The sequence below is a fragment of the Anopheles merus genome, chromosome 3L (assembly GCF_017562075.2).
Source record: "Anopheles merus strain MAF chromosome 3L, AmerM5.1, whole genome shotgun sequence".
Classification (NCBI taxonomy): Eukaryota; Metazoa; Arthropoda; class Insecta; order Diptera; family Culicidae; genus Anopheles; species Anopheles merus.
The window spans coordinates 8,989,992-9,009,351 of NC_054085.1; the positions used below are offsets into that span (position 1 = coordinate 8,989,992).

Here is a 19,360-nt window from a genome sequence, read left to right on the forward strand (position 1 = left end):
GAGCAGGGCTCCCGGTAGGGCTCACGGTGCGGCTCGTGCGCGCGGCCCCATACTTCATTGTATTGTGTTTTGTGTTATTATTTATTATTTAATTCAGTTAATAAATGTGTAAAAGTTCAAACATAAAAGTGGCGACGAGGATGGGATTCTCTTGCGCAAGGAGGATCCTACAGAACCCGCGGCAGCCATCGCGTTTCGTCTGGCCTTTCTGCAGCGTCAGTGCAGCGGCCATCGCGATGGCACGGTTCCCTGTGCCTTTGGATACCGCGGAACATCGGGCCGCCGCCACCGCAGACACCGTGGCCCCGGCTGCTGTCCCATCACTGGCGACCGCTGCAATGGGCAGCCGGCTACACACCACCCACTGCAGCCGCAAATCAAGGGCGACGGCACATTCCGCCCCGGCTCGAGGCCTGCAGCACGTCATCGGCGAAGCAGCTATCCCGCCGCAGCTCGAGCCCAGCAACACCAACAGCAACGCGCAAGTTGCTTCGGCTGTAGCACCGCAGCACGTCATCGGCGAGGTCGCATTCCCGCCGCGGCTCGAGCCCTGCAGCACGTCATCGGCGAAGCAGCTATCCCACCGCAGCTCGAGCCCAGCAACACCAACAGCAACGCGCAAGTTGCTTCGGCTGCAGCACTTCAGCACATCATCGGCGAGGTCGCAATCCCGCCAAGGCTCGAGTCCGCCTCATCATCGGCAACCCGCAGGTTGCTTTGACTACAGCACGGCAGCACGTCATCGGCGTGGTCGCATTCCCGCCGCGGCTCGAGCCCCGCATCACCAACGGCGACACGTAAGTCGCCTCGGCTGCAACGCAGCAGCCTCGCATCATAGGCGACGACACATTCCGCCTCACCTGCAGCAAACCCAGCACGTCCAGCCAGAGACGCCATCGCTGTGGCCGGCCATTGCTGTCGCCGGTCATGGCCCTACCGGTGCAAGGTTTCATCGCGGCACCACCCTCACCTCCCGGCAGGCGTAGCAGCGACGCTACAACCCGAGGACGCGAACGCGGCATCATCGCCGCCGCCCCGGGACAACGGTGCACCATAGCAGACGCTCCCGAGGAAAGCGAACGCGGCATCATCGCCGCCGCCCCGGGACAACAGGTCATCATCGCAGACGCGACCCCGAGGAACGCGAACGCGGCATCATCGCCGCCGCCCGGGAACATGAGCGCAGCAGCATCACGGGCCCCACTACGTACCATCGGTCGAAGGGTGTCACCACGCTGGTATTCCGTTGTGGAATATCACCCGCGTCGGTTCGACCCTTCGGTTATTAAAAGGGGGAGATGTTGTGGATAGACGTGCCGAGCCCTGGATTCGCCGTAGCAGTTGCGCTGCTGCTGGTCGACATCCAGGAATCGACACTGCGCTCACGCACACTAATACGCCGCACTTAGCGATGCGCGCTAAGTGTGTGCAGAGCGCACCTAACGCAGGAGTGTGTAACAGGCTACCGGTCGAGCAGGGCTCCCGGTAGGGCTCACGGTGCGGCTCGTGCGCGCGGCCCCATACTTCATTGTATTGTGTTTTGTGTTATTATTTATTATTTAATTCAGTTAATAAATGTGTAAAAGTTCAAACATAAAAATACTAAACTCCAATGAAGCAAGTGAGATTTGAGTAATGGTCGTTGGTGTCGATACCCACGTATCTGACCACACGACCATTCATATAGATTTTTGCTCGGAAAGTTAGAAGGCTATATAGGTCATGATAAGATGAAACTTGCCGAAACACATTGCAAGAAAAGGATAGCAATATAATAATCAGTTTTAATACGCCATCTATTGATCAAACCAATGAAGCTGTGGAGCTTTCATTTTTTTCTATGGATATTCAATTTTTCAGTCGTTTAAGCTTAATCTGTGGCGCTTGGGTAGCGAATACGGACAATGTCCCCCGGCCTTGAGAATACAAAAATCAGAATCACCTCGAAAAGATGTCTGTTTGGTTGCGAAACAACTTAAAAGAGCATGATTTTAACCGGATTGCGGAAGTACACAGATAAAACTAAACGACAGCAATATTCGGAATCGGTTCCGGAATCAAAATTTGCTCCAGAATCGGAATCATAATTGAATCTAGGATTGGAATTAGCTCTAGAATGAGAATCAGAATTGAAATAAGAATTTTCAGAAGTGAAATCAGTCCCATTCAGAAGAATGGGTTGTTTGCAAATAAAATGCCCGTTTGCAAATAAAATGGATTCAACGCTCATATGGACTGTCCCCTCGTAGCAAGAACTGCCCAAGTGCCACAAATCCACTAAACGACCACTAAACGAGCTCTAAACGACTCAAGCTCTAAACCTAAACGGAATATAAAAAGACTTCGTTTAGCAGATGGCAAACGACTCATGCATTCTAAAAATAGTAAAAAGCTGGTGACGCCATCTGTTGATGGAATATCCAATCAGTGAAGCTTCTTCACTTAGAAGCTTTCTCATTCCCTCTGTACTGTTGTATGGTTTCGCATTGAAGTTATGCATCGCTAGAACTAGAACGCCGATACGATTGTTTTAATACTAAACTCCAATGAAGCAAGTGAGATCCCAAGCGCCACAGATTAAGCTTAAACGACTGGAAAATTGAATATCCATAGAAAAAAAATGAAAGCTCCACAGCTTCATTGGTTTGATCAATAGATGGCGTATTACAACTCATCATCATATTGCTATCCTTTTCTTGCAATGTGTTTCGACAAGTTGCATTTTATTATGACCTATATAGCCTTCTAACTTTCTGAGCAAAAATCTATATAAATGGTCGTGTGGTTAGATACGTGGGTATCAACACCAATGACCATTGCTCAAATCTCACTTGCTTCAGTGCTGGTGGTTTCCGTTGAAGTTTAGTATTTAAACAATCGTATCGCCGTTCTAGTTCTAGCGATGCATAACTTCAATGCGAAACCATACAACAGTACAGAGGAAATGAGAAAGCTCTCCTCCAAGCGATGAAGCTCAACTGGTTGGGGTATCCCACCAACAGATAGCGCCACCAGCTTTTTTGCTATTTTTAGAATGCATGAGTCGTTTGGCGTCTGCTAAACGAAGTCTTTCTATATTCCGTTTAGGTAGAGAACTTGAGTCGTTTAGAAGCCGTTTAGTGGTCGTTTAGTGGATTTGTGGCACTTGGGATTTGAGTAATGGTCGTTGGTGTCGATACCCACGTATCTGACCACACGACCATTCATATAGATTTTTGCTCGGAAAGTTAGAAGGCTATATAGGTCATGATAAGATGAAACTTGTCAAAACATATTGCAAGAAAAGAACAGCAATATAATGATGAGTTGTAATTCGCCATCTATTGTGCAAACCAACGAAGCTATGAAGCTTTCGTTTTTTTCTTCTATGGATATTTGATTTTCCAGTCGTTCAAGCTTAATCTGTGGCGCTTGGGTTTACAGTTCACAAATAAACATGCACATAAAAAACCAAAAAAAAAAATTGTTGTTTATTTCAATGATGACGCAATGCTTGAAAAAAACACAAAGAAAAATAATCCCAAGTACCTCGGCATAAGGAAGCTGCTTAGGCGCTATTTAGAAGGTAAGAAGTTCTGTACACGTTCTTAAAAAGCCTGAAAGTTCCATCGTCAACTCTGCAGATAGTACTAATCAGCCGCTGCAGATAGTACTAATCAATCTAAAAGAGTACCATGTGCGGGTTAAAAAGCTTTATGATTCAACCAAGTACCGTTTCATCTCTAAATCACCTACGACAAAGTACGACATCGGGAATCTGCGGCCGCGGAATTCCGCTTTCTGAAAAATGGATATGACAGTTCGGGAAAGCTGCCGTTGGCATTTTGTATATGGGTTTGACATCAGACGGAATTCCGCGGCCGCGAAATTCCGGTCCGTGTATTTTCAGCCTGAAAAGACAATTAAAGTGTTATTTTAAGGTTGTAAAAAAATTTCGTTACGGTTTTTTTTGTGCGTCTGGCAGCTGCCTTATACACGATTTTCGCGGTCGTGAAACCCTCTCTTCGTGTACTTGTAGCCTTCAAATTATATAAATGCTCTGTGATCGAGCCAAATTTACAAGTAACGTACCAAACATCATTTCGAAACATAACGCTTTCAACCGTCATTCTATAAGCATTATGAAACTGTACGAGAGTTGTAGAATTTTCACCGGGAATCAATATCAAAATAACGGTCAAACAAACGCTTCGACCCGGAACATTGGAAGTTGGAATATTACGGCCAAAATTTGTCTTTTTACAATTTATAAGTGGCAGGATACGATGCAGAGGAAAATTCCTACAGTTTGTTCAAAAACTGTGTTTAGAACTCCATTAAATCCACAATCACGCGAACAAAATCCGTTACTAGACATTTTCGCACTGCAGCGCTGAACCAACCTGACGTTTCGACTCGGGGTGAAAAATGACACCAGCTCTAACGCACACACACACACACACACACACTCGCCCGCGAACAACAAGAAGAAGACGTTTTGTTTGAAAATGGAGGCTGACGACGAGGTGCAGCTCAACCTTTTGACGCTGTTTTTCCTTTGAAAACGTTCCGTTCGGTGCAGTTTGTGTGCGGCAATCGACTACCTGGTGATAGTATGCAACGATACAGATAAAGGTATGACCGGGGGAGGAGTGGTGCGATGTGTATTTGTGGTGAACTTCCGATCTATTTGCGATGCGGCGATGATGCCTGGAGAGAAGCAACTTTCCTCCTCTGCACCGTGCCCCAAGTGTGCCGTGCTGTGTGTTTGTGTGTGCAAAACTCTTGTTGAAAGTGTTTTTAAGTGCCGTCGTTGTGTTATTGTGGTAGTAATATGGAAGCTACATTTCCAGAAAGCAACTGCACAAGTGAAGGAATTTGTCAAATTGTAACAGCGTTCTGTCGTGAAACCCGAAAGGGGCGATGAATGGAATTCCATCAGATCCGGAGTGTGTCGTACACACATGCATAATACGCACACACACACGCGCGCACCCACTTGTCCTGCCCTGCGTGTCACGCACACCAACACACCAACACACAAGTTGACAGTGGAAAGAGGGAGAAGGAAACAAAAACGGCCGCTCAATGGTCGCCGCCGCGGTGTAAGGGACTTTTCGGGCCCCAAACACATTCACTTGTCGCGCGCTTCTGTGGGGGGGGGGGGGAGGGTCGGGGGTGCGATGCGGTGGAATGCATACAAAAACATATATCCCTCCCTGCCGCTTCCCATTCTGTTCACGCGTTGCATAAAATTGGCGTTCCCAGCAAGTAGCTTCGGTCGGAGCTTTTATTGATCGTTTGAACCCCACGGTGGACACAAAACGCCATTCCAGACACACACAGACGTGCAGAAGTGTTCTCCCATCTATCATTGTGCTCAAGTGCTCCCGACCGGTCGTCGATACTGTTTTAAGAACTCTCGAATCTCGGGAGGATTGGGTGTAGGGAGAAGCAAAAATTAAGATGAACAACCGTTGCACCCCGTGGTTGCGTAGTGGCGCAACTTAATTTCTTATTCTCTGCTGTCAAGAACAAGCACAATTTCCTACCGTTCGGAATACCCGAAGAAGCAGAAAAACGGCGATGGGAACTGAAGAAGAAAAGAAAACGGTGGTGCTGGATAAAAAAACGCAAGACGAACGACGACGACCCAAGCGACTTTCATTAATGTGTGGTATACATAATTATGCGCCCGTTGCAGTGCTGGCTGTGTAGTTGTGCCGGGTGGCTAGATCGATGGGAAAAAACACACGCCGCAGCAGTCCGTCAGCGTTGTGTGTACAAAACGAGCCAGCAAAAGGGGGAAACGGGGAAACGAGGAAATGAAGCAAAGAAAACAAAAGTTTACGGTTTAGTAGGTTCCTCTCTCTCTCCTCCTCTTCTCTCTCTCTCTCTCTCTCTCTCTCTCTCTCTCTCTCTCTCTCGCTTATGCTGCTATCCCTTTGGAGCATCATTAACCTGTTTGCAGCAAGGGAAATGGTAGGTAGCATAGCGATGCTGCTGCTCTGCCTCCCATGTACGATCGTAAGTGGCAGGTGTGTGTGCGACGAGGGAGAGAACATGAGAAAATCCACCACCATCACCACCAACGGTACTGGCAGAGCATCAACGCCTGCCTTGCTGGTGTATTTTGCTTGCGGTAAAAGGGAGCGAGCGAGAGGAGATAAATGATAGAAATAATGACATGTTTATTATGCAACTTTCGCCACTTGTGGCCCATTCCCCACACTCTCCACCCCTCGGTTCGTTGGCCGATGCTGTTTCGCTTGCTTGCCGTCTCGCTCGGTCACACTCGCTGCACGTACAGCTACATAGCGTGTGTGTATGTATGTGTGCGTGTTTTATGTGGAGGGAAGTGATGATTCCGCGCGAGCATATCGCCGTGGTCCGACCACACAACAAAAAAACGCTTCACATACGTGATGTTGATTTTCGCTATAGATAGCACTGCTGCGGCACGGTGGAGTCCTCCTCATCTTTGCATGAGGATGATGTCTTTTTGTCCCCTTTTTCTACAGGATGAATGAAAAGAAAGTTAAAGACCACCACCATATCCCTTCCCTTTTTCATTCCTTCCTTCTTCCAGCTGCCCATCTTTCTCCTCGGTGACCCTATCTGTGACCGATTTTTATGCTGATGACACATGGTGGAGTCGGAACTGGCGGGTGATGGGGGTCCAACAGGTGGACGATGGTGACCGAACGATGGAGAAACGGTTCCATTTAAACGGTATCAGTCTTTCGTGTCGTGTCCATGTCTTTATGTTTCATTCCGATGCTCCAATGCGGGTCATTTAAATTTTGAGCCATTTTTGAGACACTTGAGAGCGTCGCTAGCGAGCAGCGGAAGAGGACAGAATATGGGTTGAAATTATAACTAGAGTAGAGTAGGTGCTATTCGTTTTAATTTCACGTCCTATGGTATAAGGAGTATCAATTACCGGTTTTTAGATAATAGATAATATAAATGGCATACAAAAATAGCGGTACACAAAACCGCTCTAAATTATTGTATTATTTATATTATGCATAACAATTTATAATTTTATCTCATTTCACCTCTTTTTTCCTCACCCTTATTTACAGAAACGGTGTAAAGTCTTTGCCGAGCGGTTTTTATTTGTGACATTTCCGGGCTGAAGGTTCAAACGAAGGTGTTCTACCACGCACGCTTCTCACAAGCGTCAAAACAAAACGGCAGCTAATGCAAATACTACGCTCTGTCTACCACCGCCCACCACCCTTCTTTATGCTCAACATATTCCCAGCTGTAGCAGCTTTGTGGAACGACAACAGTGCCGGAGTGTGTTGGTAGTAGTAAGTGTGCGTGTGTACGTGTGTGTGAGCGGCCCAAACGGGTGACGGTAAACGCAAATTGCAAAACAGCAGCCAGAGCACAATCGTGCGCTGAACCTCAGTTGGTGTAGTTCTTACTCCCGCCATGCACCCTTTTGGGGTAAGGCTTTAGTGTGACCGAGAGAAGAGTGCGACGGTGAAGCAAAAAGCAAGAAAAAAAGGGCAACATTCCATTCGAATTTCGGTTGCTCGGTGGCCCTATTGCTTCAGTGTGGCGTAGTGTAGCATTACTGCACACTAGCCAGCTCCTCCTCCCTCCCCGGCCCAGGTCAGTGTGCGTGTATGTGAGAGCATGTATTAAATTCCGTGTAGCAAACGCAACCGAGAAAAAGTAGAGCGAAGGTGAAACAAATCCATAGCGGTGATGGTGATTCATAATACGACCCAAACTTCATCGCCAGTTACCTTTACACCCTGCGGTGTGTATTAGAGAGAAAACACAGAAACGGGGCAACGAAGACGACGACGGCGACGGCGACGACGATGATGATATACCACCGCCTGCTTCGATCGCCGTAGAGGGAAAGGAATTCGCGCTGGCACAACGCAGCCGCAACACGTCATCAACCGGTATTTTGCGGGTATTTCGTCGCTTCGTCTCATCGAACCTGCATTTGCATTTGCTGTCAAAGCAGCCGCAGCAGCAGCCGCAGCAGCTCTTCTTGTTATTTTTGCACACGATGCATCCCGTTGAGGCCACGTGCAATGCATAAAACCGCATTCTTCTCCGCGTGAGCGCAGTGAAAAGTGAGAACAGTGTGTGTGTGTGTGTGTCCTCTGCTCGGTTTATTGGGCCGGATGGCCAACGCGCGTATGTGACAGGTGCCTGTCGGTGGCAGTGTGATGACCTCCGGAGGCAATAACAGCAGCAAACTCGATCGCGCTCTCGATCCATCGCGTCAATCAAGGTGACTAAGGAAGGAGCGTTGAAGAAAAATCGTCGCTTTTTTGTTTCGAGAAAAACCAACCGTCCTCCGCCTGTCCAAGAGGGCCCTGGAGCTGTGTCGATTTGTGTTGGTTGCGCGCGCTCGTGCGCTCCTCTTCTCTGCTGCTGTGCGCAAGCAATCTCGCGCGCGCACGCTGGTGAAAGTGTATATTTTTGGCCATCGCTTGCGTCGGTCACCCGTGAACCGACCATACAAATAAAAAAAAAAAGGCCAAATCGATCGTGTCGTGGCTGCGGCTTCCCCTACGCTGGTCAGACACACAGAGTGGTGTGTCGCATTCAATGGCTTGTGGATGTGTGTAAATGGTGGTTCGTGTTCTACTTCTGCAATAATTTGTCGTGCAAAAAAGTATTTTGACCCTTTTCTTCTTTCCATCACAATCGTTGGAGGGAAACGTTGGCTTTTCCAGTGAGACCAGTGTTTGTGTGCGTTGTGCGACTGTGCATAGGATTATTTTAATCTTCTACACGTGAACTGTGATTGTTTTGTCTGTTTTGTTTGGTTTCTCTGTCCTCCGTGGAACAACGCACCACGCCACCGTCCTTGAATTACGGGGTCGGTAATTACTTTGCAACAGGCGACCCTTTGCTGCCACCGTCCGCGCCCCATATGGTGCAATCGCTTCGTAACAGCGCAGCCGCCGTCTCCGCCGCCACACACAGCAAAGTGCATTGTGTGTCTCGGGTTGCCGCCCCCTCGCTGCCCGGAAGTGAAGCATAAACATGAGTCAATCGGCGGGTGGCACCAGCAACAACAGCAGCAGCAACAGCATGGGTGTGAAATCGGACTCCTCCGCCGGCCCTGCGGAGCACGCCCTGCCAGGGGGCGTTGGCAATGATAACCATGGCAACAGTGCTGCGGGAAATGTCAATTCTCTCGAGAGAGCCCAGAACAACAACAATGGGGGAGGACCACCGAACGGCGGGTTGCCGCCACTGCCACCGCCAGCGAACGGTGGTACGGGAAACAACGGCAGCAACAGTATGCCACCGCCCCATCCATCACAGCACCAACACCACCAGCACAACAATCATCATCACCATCATCATCTTCAGATGCAGCAGCAGCAGCAAAGTAATGATGGCAGCATTTCGATAGCCACCGGGGACAGCGAAACGGGTAGCTTCTATGACCAAAAAACGGACCTCTCGTCCCATCATCATCATCATCATTTAGACGACGAAGACGGGCTGGGACCGCTGCCCCCGAAGTGGGAGAAGGCTTTCACGGACAGTGGCGAGGTGTACTTTATCGAGTAAGTATGAGAAATTAAGCTTTATTTCTATAGGTTTTAGAACCCTGTAAAGTTATAGTACAGGGTTTCGCATCATAGAATGGAATAGTTCAATTGCTTAGGGCAGTGATCTGCCAACATTGCACCCGAAAGAGCCAAATTCTATAAAAACGGCCGTATATTTCCCTAGTGGCGGTTTTAATGGTATAAGGACTAAGTGGCTGTGGTCTGAGGACATCAGATATTTTATGATCCGTATACTAAACATATATACAGAGCGAGCATGTTATTGTTACCGCTTAGGGTTACCTGTACTCAATATTCGCTACTAAGCGTTCCACGCAAAGAGCCGATTGATACACCAAGAATAAACATGTGTGAAAATTATATGTAACATAAGAACGGTAAAGAGCCGTCATCTAGGTAATAACTTGCATGCGTCTCAAGGGTCTTAGTTTGCCGATTCACTTCTTTTTGGCACAGCAACCACTGTCGGTCAAGGCTTGCCTGTATCACTAGTGTGCTTGGCTTTCAGTGAGTTATTTATTACCATAGCAGGATAGTCAGTCCTACGTCAGTCACGGTCCATTTGGGGATTGAACCTATGACGGGCATGTTGTTAAGTCCTACAAGTTGACGTCTGTATTAGTGATGTGCTCTTCTGCACCGAGGACTCCGATTTGACTACCGGTTATTGTTAGTCCGATATCAACTCCGACAAAATCCGAACCACTAGTTCTGCGCGGAGTCGGAGTCGTCCGAAGTCGTCCGGAGTCGTTTAGAGTCGTACAGAATCGTTCGGAGTTGTTTGGAATCGGAGTCATTTAGAGTTATCCGGAGTCGTTGGAAGTCGTTGGAAGTCGTTCGGAGTCGCATGGGATCGGCCAGAGGCGCGACAATGGCCTGTATACAAAGTGAATAAAAAAAAAACTACGAAATGAAATGCCTAATCACAAGCTCATTGCACTGGACGGCTCAGGTTGACTCCGACCAACTTCGATTCCGGTAGTATCCGATCGACTTCAGACGACTCCGAATGACTCCGACTCCAAACAACTCCGGGCAACTCCGAACGACTCCGACTCCAATCGATTCCGAACGATTCCGAGCGACCCCGGACTAGTGTTGGGAGATTCAGGGTTCGGTAGATTCGAAGATTCAATCCCTAGAAAGATTCGATCGAATCGGATCCCGTTTTTAGGATTTGAATCCCTAAAAGATTCCTTTGCGATTGGGATTTGATTGCAATTCGATTGAGATTGGGATTCGTTTGCGAATCGATTAGGATTTGGATTCGTTTGCGATTCGATTGGGATTCTGATTGGGATTGGGGTTCGGATTGCGATTAGATTAGGATTCGATTGGGATTGCGTTTGCGATTGGGATCGGGATTCTGATTGCGATTGCGATTGCGCTTGCAATTGCGTTTGCGATTGGTATTGGGATTAAGATTGCGATTGGGATTGAAATTTGTACAGGCTGTATTCGAGATACGCTATTAATGGGGGTTGAGAGTGTAATGTTGCATTTAATAAGAAGTTATAGTCACTAACTAAATTATTTGATTTGATATTGAATATAGGTCCGTGTATCTCGGGGACTACTTATGATGTAAGTCAAGAATTGTAAAATAATTAGGGTTATAACAGAATGGCTTCTTATGTCATTCTTATTAGGGGTATAACAAAATGTCTTGTTAGGTTAACTAATATCGGTCGACTACGATTCCGCACGGTTTCGAACGATTCCAAACGATTCCGGCGGGGTCATTGATTCGATTTTTCTAGAGTCAAAATCGGATTCAACCCTGCCGAAACCGGAACGGGGGTGCGATCCGGAGAACCCATCTCTAGACTGTACCACGAGATCGGCCGATCGCTACCCTAAGCAAATTATTCCTTTTTAGTACGCTTTAAATGGCTATTTAATGTTAACAACGAGTCTGCAGATGAAACCAACCACTATGTTTGTTTAGCTGTTGGATTTCTATCAGTTTCTATTATCGATTTGTGCATTGATCGTGTAGTAAACAAAAGATAAAATCATACATATTTTAATTTTTTTTATAAATCACATATTTCCCATAAAAATACTTTAATCGCAAAAATAAAAATGATTTGCATTCTACATTCTTTGTGCTTGGAAATCCGGAAACTCGTCGCATTTGAATAACCGTCAGCGGCATTCCATGGCAAAAGTTCGAACAAAGACTTGAGGATGACGCACAAAGAAGCTGACTCATGCTTATCGCAAAACGACATTGTTTCTACAGTTGCGGCACGAAATTTAACGAATTCAGTCTTTTTTTTCTCTCTTTTTGTTGAACATAAACTTGTACAAATTTGTAGCTTTTCTATAAAAAAATCAATTTGTTATTTATTGTTTATCATTTCATTTGCAGTCACAACACCGGCACGTCGCACTGGTTGGATCCGCGGCTGTCGAAGTTTCAGAAAAAATCGCTCGAAGACTGCCAGGACGACGAGCTGCCGTACGGGTGGGAGAAGATCTGCGATCCCCATTACGGCACGTACTACATCGATCACGTCAACCGCAAGACGCAGTACGAAAATCCGGTACTGCAGGCGAAGCGTATGCAGGAACGCGGGGGAGCCGGAGGCGGAGGAAGCTCCTCGACCATGCTGCACCACGATGGTGGTAACGGCGGAGGGCCGGGCGGTAGCGGCCCGCACGATACCGGCGGTGGCGGACAGCTGGGAGCGAACGGTGCTGGCAACGCGAGCGGTGGTCCGGGCCGCGTGAATCATTTCACCAAGAACCCGGGGCAGCTGCGTGGGGAGCGATTGATGACGACGCTGGTGAAATCGATCCGCGGCCTCGGCTTCACGATCGTCGGCGGCGACGACAATGTGGAGGAGTTCCTGCAGATCAAGTCGATCGTGCCGAACGGGCCGGCCTGGATGGACGGGCAGCTCAAGATGGGGGACGTGCTGGTGTACGTGAACGACATCTGCGTGCTGGGCTTCACGCACCACGAGATGGTGAACATCTTCCAGTCGATACTGCCGGGCGAGGAGGTGCATCTGGACGTGTGCCGCGGCTACCCGCTGCCGTTCGACCCGAACGACCCGAACACGGAGGTCGTGACGACGATCGCGGTCGACGGGTTGGTGCAGAACGGGGGCGCGATGATAGCGGACGGCGAGCTGAAGTTTCTGGAAAACGGTGGCTTCCTGGTGGACCATCCCGGTGGTGCATCCGATGGGGTGGCGCATAAGAATCCGCTTGCCAAGCTGCAGGCGTCGGCCGGTAACGGGCCCACGATCACCTCGAACGGTGGGGACGTTTACTTCAACGATACACTTTCGTACCAGCAGCACTACAACAAGGGCAAACAGCAGCAGCAGCAGCAAGCGTACGAGCTGGTGGTGCCGGAGGTGCTGCACATCAACATCGTGAAGAGCGACAACGGGTTCGGCTTCACCATCACGGACAGCTCGTACGGGCAGCGGGTGAAGAAGATCCTTGACCGGCAGTGCTGCAAAAACCTTCAGGAAGGCGACGTGCTGCTCAGCATCAACTCGATCCCGGTGAAGGACATGAGCCACAACGAGGTGGTGCAGGTGCTGAAGGACTGCCCGAAGAACATCGAAACCACGCTGAAGGTACAGCGGGGTCCGGGTGCGCTGATGGCTTCCGGTGGTGCTGGCGCTGGTCCCATTTCCACCGCTTCGCTCCCCGCCAGCAGCAAGCTCACGAACAAGCTGCGCAAAAGCATCGAAATGGCCAAGTTCGGCGGTAACGGCGGGCTGCTGAAGAAGGACGGTCCGGGCAATCTGTTTCGCAGCAAAACGCCCACCGCCGATCTGTACAGCACGCAGACGAAGGAAGTGTTGCCGACGCGCCCAAAAACGCCGCTGGTGGATACGCGCGCCCGTGCAAAAACTCCCTCGCTACCGTTGGCGGAGCTGAACGCGGAAGAGATCGAGCTGGACGGGGCGGGCGGAGGCAAGAACGTGACCGATTCGAAGCTGGAGCTGAACATGAAATCGAACAGCAGCTCGCACGATAACGATTCGATTGCGAACGATATCGGGCTGTACCATCATCACCATCCTCATCTGCCGCATCATCATCATTTGCTCCACGGGGAGGATCAGTTCGGGCAGGTTCATCATCCGGGTTTGATGAAGCACTCGAATCTGGCCGACCGGTTGGGCGAGCTAACGATCGGAGGCTCGAACAACAACAGCACGAGTGATATGGCCATCTACCATCACCACAACAACCATGGACAGGGGGTTGGAGGCGCTGCTGGCCATCCGTACCAGACGCCGGGCGGTTTTCATCCGCCCAACAGCATGGGTGGACCACCGGGAGGAGGTGGCGGATACAATCAGCTCTACTCTCCGCCCCTTGTTCCACCGCCACCGGTGCCACCACTTGGTCAGGCAACATATCATCATGACAATTGCTTCTGCTACGATTGCCAAGACTACCGACAGCAGCAGCAGCAACATCACCTCCAGCAACAACAGCATTTGATGAATCGCCAGTTTTCCTCCCAGCAGATGCATCCGATGAACGCATCCCCGCACGGCACCTACAGCCTACCGCCCCAGATGAGTGACAACATTGGCAAACGGTTGAACGATTACCTGATGGATCGGAAACGCTCCATGCAACAACCGGGCAATCCGTCGGGACCGCCGATCGGTGGTACGGTCCCTCAGTACGATAATCTGTACCTTCCGCATCACCTTCCGCAGCAAGGCGGTGGAGGCGTTCCAATGCACCATCCGATGCAGCAATCGCCCAATGGAGGCAATGGAATGGCCCTGTACGATACCCAGCAGCAGCAACAGCAATTTTACGGCAATCCGGGTGGCCCAATGCACGGTCCGCCCGGCAATAATGGGTGGAAAATGGGACAGCAGCAGCATTCACCTTCGCAGCACCAGCTGCCACCACACCACGGCATCTACGGTGGTCCGGCCGGCGGCAACAACAACGGGTACGGTGGCCACGGGCTCGACGAATACACGCTGACGGAGGTGACGCTGGAGCGGCAAGCGCTCGGGTTCGGGTTTCGCATCGTCGGCGGCACCGAGGAAGGCTCGCAGGTGACGGTCGGGCACATTGTGCCGGGCGGAGCAGCCGACAAGGACACGCGCATCGCTACCGGGGACGAAATACTAAACATCAACGGAGTGAATGTGGTATGTTTGTCCGTTTGTTCATGGTTCAAGAGTAAAATTTAATTGTCGTTACATTTTTGGTCTTGTCTTGCAGGAAAATGCTTCCCATCATCGTGTGGTGCAGCTGATGGGTGAAGCCGGTCTGCGGGGCCAGGTGACGATGATACTGCGAAGACGGCAGCTGTCGAAACCGATGGCCCCACCGCCACCGCCCCTTCCGCCCAACCCACGCTACCCGTACAATGTGCTCGTGACGAGGAAGGAAAACGAAGGCTTCGGGTTCGTGATAATATCCTCCTCGGGCCAGTTCCTGGGGTCGTCGATTGGCGATCTGATCCCTGGCAGTCCGGCCGAACGTTGCGGTGAGCTGAAGATTGGTGACCGGATCATTGCCGTCAACTCGATCGACATTACCGGCATGAGCCACAGTGACGTGGTGAACCTGATCAAGGAGTCGGGCCTGCAGGTGAAGCTGACAATCGATAGCCCGCGGGACGGTATCATGCATCCGGCGATCGGGTCGCTCATACAGCCGAGCGTTCCCACCTCTCTGCCGAACGGTGGAGGGATGAATGGAGGCGGTGGTGGCGCGGCCGGTGGCGGTGGGCCTATGCTCAGCTCCAACACGGACCTGTACGTGAGCAGCAACAGCACCACGGCGAGCGGTAGCAATGGACCAACGATTAACCGGTATCCGGCGATCATTTCCTGATTGAGGGTACGGCTGCAGCAGCAGCTGGCCGAGCGGCATCGGACGCTTAACCAGCCGGAACCCGCGCCGGATGAGGGGTAAAAACGGTCATCCGGACAAACTATTAACCAAAGTTGCTACCGATTAAGTATCAATTGTTGTGCGCTGCTTAAGGGTGAAGAGAAGGTAGGCATTTACTGCGCTGCAGAAACGAGGTCGGACGGCCAAAATATTTTACTGGAAGGTAGCAAGACGTCGTTGTGAGACGTGGTGATTAAGCAACACGCGTACCATGTGCATTGCATGTGGGGCTGCCCCCATTGTTACCCCCATTGTGTGGGAAATTGTTTCAAAATTATCTCATCGAAGCGATCGTTTTTGCACTATAGCCGATTGCGCTAAACCCAAGCGACAAAATTAACATGCTTTCTCGCTCTCTCAGGTGTTTACTGATCTATTAGGTAGAATGAGAAAGCATGCCGATTTTGTTAGTTTGGGAACATGCCTGCATGCTGCAATGTGGTGAAGTACGTGTGTCATAGTGTGCCCCAAATCTTATTCGTGCATTACAGTGAGGTCGAAGTGATCGTGAAAGTGAAGCAATTATTATTAACCCCGTTTTCGTTGGCTATCGTGTGCAGAAAGCCTACTTCGTTTTGTTTCCCCCTTGTTGCTGTCTTCCAGCTTTGAATGTATTAAGTCACGCTGGATAGTACCGAGTTTATAGGTTCGTGATGCAGTTATTTCATTTGTTTTTCTCCCCTCAACATAGCTGTTAAACATACAATAACCTAGGCACAGCACCTCATTTTGGAAACAGCTCACTTAACCGTTAGGACATAGGACAAAACTCCTCGAATGACAAGAGACTGGACGGGAAACGATATATGATATATAGCAACTCAGCTAGAAATGAAGACAAAACAAAAATGCAATCCATCCTGTGAAAAAATCTTGCCTTACACCATTTTATAGCAAAAAAAACGCGATTGTTAACAACAACAAAACCAATGAAAACAGAACCTGTTGTGAGCTCAATATATACAAACATCCCATGTACATACCTGTTAGAATGAAGTTTTGTGAATGCATGGCAGTTTGGGTATGAATAACACCTTTAGAGAAGTGTACATTTTATCGAAAGGAAACGTTCTTTTTTATAGGCAACAGTTTTTAAAACTATCTCAACCGATAGACCGATATTAGATGTGGCGCACGCGGTTGCATTTATTACTGCCGTGATGATATAATCTTGCTGGCTTTTTTATGGGCTCGTATTTAAATGTTACAAACAAACAAACCAACAAACTATATTAAACAGGTTCATATCTACCCATACGTGCTCTGGTGTAGCTAGGCAAACAGCTCATATCGAAAAGGGAAAGCAAGTATATTTAGACATTGTGTATAGCCAGATTTTAGAACCGACCAACTCTCTGGGTGTGTGTACCTTAACTGTGTCTCAAAGAAATCTTAATTTAGTTGATAGTTGTTGCATAAGCTCTAGGTGTTAGGTGTACATACTAACGTTTAACAGTAGCTTACTCTTTATCATTATATATCACTGATATGCTATCTATGAAGGAAGCTGTATCCTTCCGCACCACCTCGACGGCATTTTTTAGTGTTGCTACAGAAGCAATAGCAAAAAACGTAATGGAATCAACCGGGTTTATTTTGTTGTTCTTAATTATAAATAATTTTAGGTGGTTTTTATTTCACCACTTGCTCAGAGCCTTAACACCCCACCACAGTTCGATGTACATAGTAAGGATATAGCTACACTTAGTCAAACAAAAGCTCGAAAGAAAGGAAACATCACTAATGGAAAACTGAGAGTTAGACATAGATAGAGAGATAGAGAACACAAAAACCCTTAGCAGTGGATGTCAAAATCAAATCAAGTGCCTCCCAACTTTTTCTTTTTGTATTATTGTACGACGTTATTGTACGACCGAACGTTACGTTCCCGTGCCCCCCAAACTCTAGTTGTAGTGCATTTCATACTTGTTTATGTTATATAGTGGCGTAGTGAAATAGTCCCTGTTTTGGAACATTTTAGTACTTGAGTAACCACCAAAGCGGCTCGTTTATAGTCGCTATATTGTACCGACTGCAGCAAAGTTAACAGTTACAAACGAAACATTTGAGAAAGGCGTACGCGTGATATGTTTCGAATGTGGATGAAAGCAATGTTGTTTATGTTAGCAATTTATGACGTACTACTAGTATGCGTAGTTAAGTTATCCGTTTTTGTAAGACGATGGATGGTGGTAATTCTACTCAGCAGCAGTAGCAGCAGCAGCAGCTACATAAACATTAAAAGAAGGGATGCCAGTGTATAGACTCTTTAACAAAAAGTTAACCGCAAGTTACATTTGGGGCAAAAGTTATATGGGTAAAAGTTGGGGTAACAAAATGTTGCTTTTCCCCTTTAAAGCGCCAGGCGATCCCCAGGAAAGGGCGCCGTTATTGTAGAATTTATTTAAATTGCAGATTATAAGTAGAAAACAGTAAATATAATATAACAATCCCCCCATCCCCCTCGTACACATGTTACACGAAGATGCTCTTTAAAGAAACAATAAATAAAGCAATGTAGTTGAATCTGACACCAAAGAAATTGTTAAATTATCTGACAAGGGAAAATTATTTCGAAATTGTTGTAGTCCTGGCTGTTGAAAGGGGCCACCTTACTCTTTTGCCTCCAAACCGTTCCGTAATATAATACAGCTTTTCCCCGAGTTACGCGAATTCGAGCTACACGAATTTTTATTTTTAACAACTCATATGGCAAATCAGTATCAGTATCAAATGAAAAAAATGACAATTTGTTCAAAAGTTTTAACATCACTTTAAAAAAACAGTAATACCCGAATTTTCAACAGGAATTGAAGTAAATAAGTTATAAATTGCCTAAAATAACTATTCAATCAAAAATCATTTTTAATCAAGTGAATTTGGCTGACTCCTGGATAGACTATAATTTCCATCGTAATATAAATTATAAAAAGTCCAACGAAAGCAGAAAACAGTAACGATATGCCTTATTCAGTCCCTTAGCAAGACTTGTCATCTGGGTTTTGCAACGCTTTAACCCGCAGCGCCATCTACGCGCCCCGCTGAACCACTCTGCTGTCAAAACGCTACCGCAATGGTCCAACCCGACCAACGCCATATAAACCGTGTGGAAAACAGTGTGGCCAGATTATTTTGGCAGATTTCGGCAGGAGCACTGTTGAGAACGCAACCATTTAAATTTAATCAATTATTTCAACGATCAATTTCTTTTTACTCTACAAGCAAAGTGAATGAAAAAGTGTGTGACTTTAATAAATAATGTGTGTGGTTTGAAGCAAGATTGTGTGAAGCTATGTATGAAGAAACGGAAAGGAAGGGAAAACATGAGGAAAACACAATGAAACAGCGCGAGCGAGCGTTCTTTTCAGTGAGAGCGCTTCGTGCATTTTAAAGGCATGAAAGAGAGCGCATTCTCTCCGTGGTAGCGCTCCTTCCGCCATTTTTAATTTTCAGCAGAAAACAACGGACTTCGAAGATCCGATCTTGGGCCGGACCCCCACCTTGTGTTTGTACCCTACCAGCATTAAACGGCTTTGAAGGCATTCAGAAGGCATTTAAGGCCTTAGTCGCCTTAGAAGGCGAATACAGATTTCAACCGAAACTTTCACGGCTGAAACGGGATCTCTTCGAAATCTTTCAACTTTTTGATTCAACGAGAACAGATAACTTGCCGCCATCTTAGCTTGTATATATACTGGTTTTGCACCCTCACTAATGTAACTGCCAACTAGAGTAGTGACAACGCTTTTAGTTCCGAACCGAGAAAGCGTGTGTTCAAATCCTAATTTTTATTATCTTTTTTCTGTGTTTATTTCTTTTTAAATTAATATTTTCTTGCTATAATTAGAACAAATCAAATTTATGTGAAGCGAAATTTTAAAAACACCTTTTTAAAAAACATAATAATGACT

The 19,360-nt window shown here is 47.7% G+C and overlaps 1 protein-coding gene across 1 annotated transcript; it reads left to right on the forward strand.

The window, feature by feature from the left end:
* The first annotated feature begins 4,443 nt into the window (after positions 1-4,443).
* On the forward strand, positions 4,444-17,980 carry LOC121599159 (membrane-associated guanylate kinase, WW and PDZ domain-containing protein 1-like). The gene is made up of 4 exons (XM_041926718.1): positions 4,444-4,614; positions 7,068-9,539; positions 11,920-14,698; positions 14,772-17,980. The coding sequence occupies exons 2-4, from the start codon at positions 9,007-9,009 to the stop codon at positions 15,387-15,389; spliced, it is 3,930 nt and encodes a 1,309-aa protein (XP_041782652.1). The 5' UTR covers positions 4,444-4,614; positions 7,068-9,006; the 3' UTR covers positions 15,390-17,980.
* The last annotated feature ends 1,380 nt before the right edge of the window (positions 17,981-19,360 follow it).

What these genes read in the sequence shown, in the direction of transcription:
- LOC121599159 (XM_041926718.1), top strand. Translation starts at nt 9,007, where the DNA reads ATGAGTCAATCGGCGGGTGGCACCAGCAACAACAGCAGCAGCAACAGC. An exon ending in GGCGAGGTGTACTTTATCGA is followed by an intron (nt 9,540 to 11,919) that starts GTAAGTATGAGA and finishes TTTCATTTGCAG; the next exon opens with TCACAACACCGGCACGTCGC. An exon ending in ACATCAACGGAGTGAATGTG is followed by an intron (nt 14,699 to 14,771) that starts GTATGTTTGTCC and finishes CTTGTCTTGCAG; the next exon opens with GAAAATGCTTCCCATCATCG.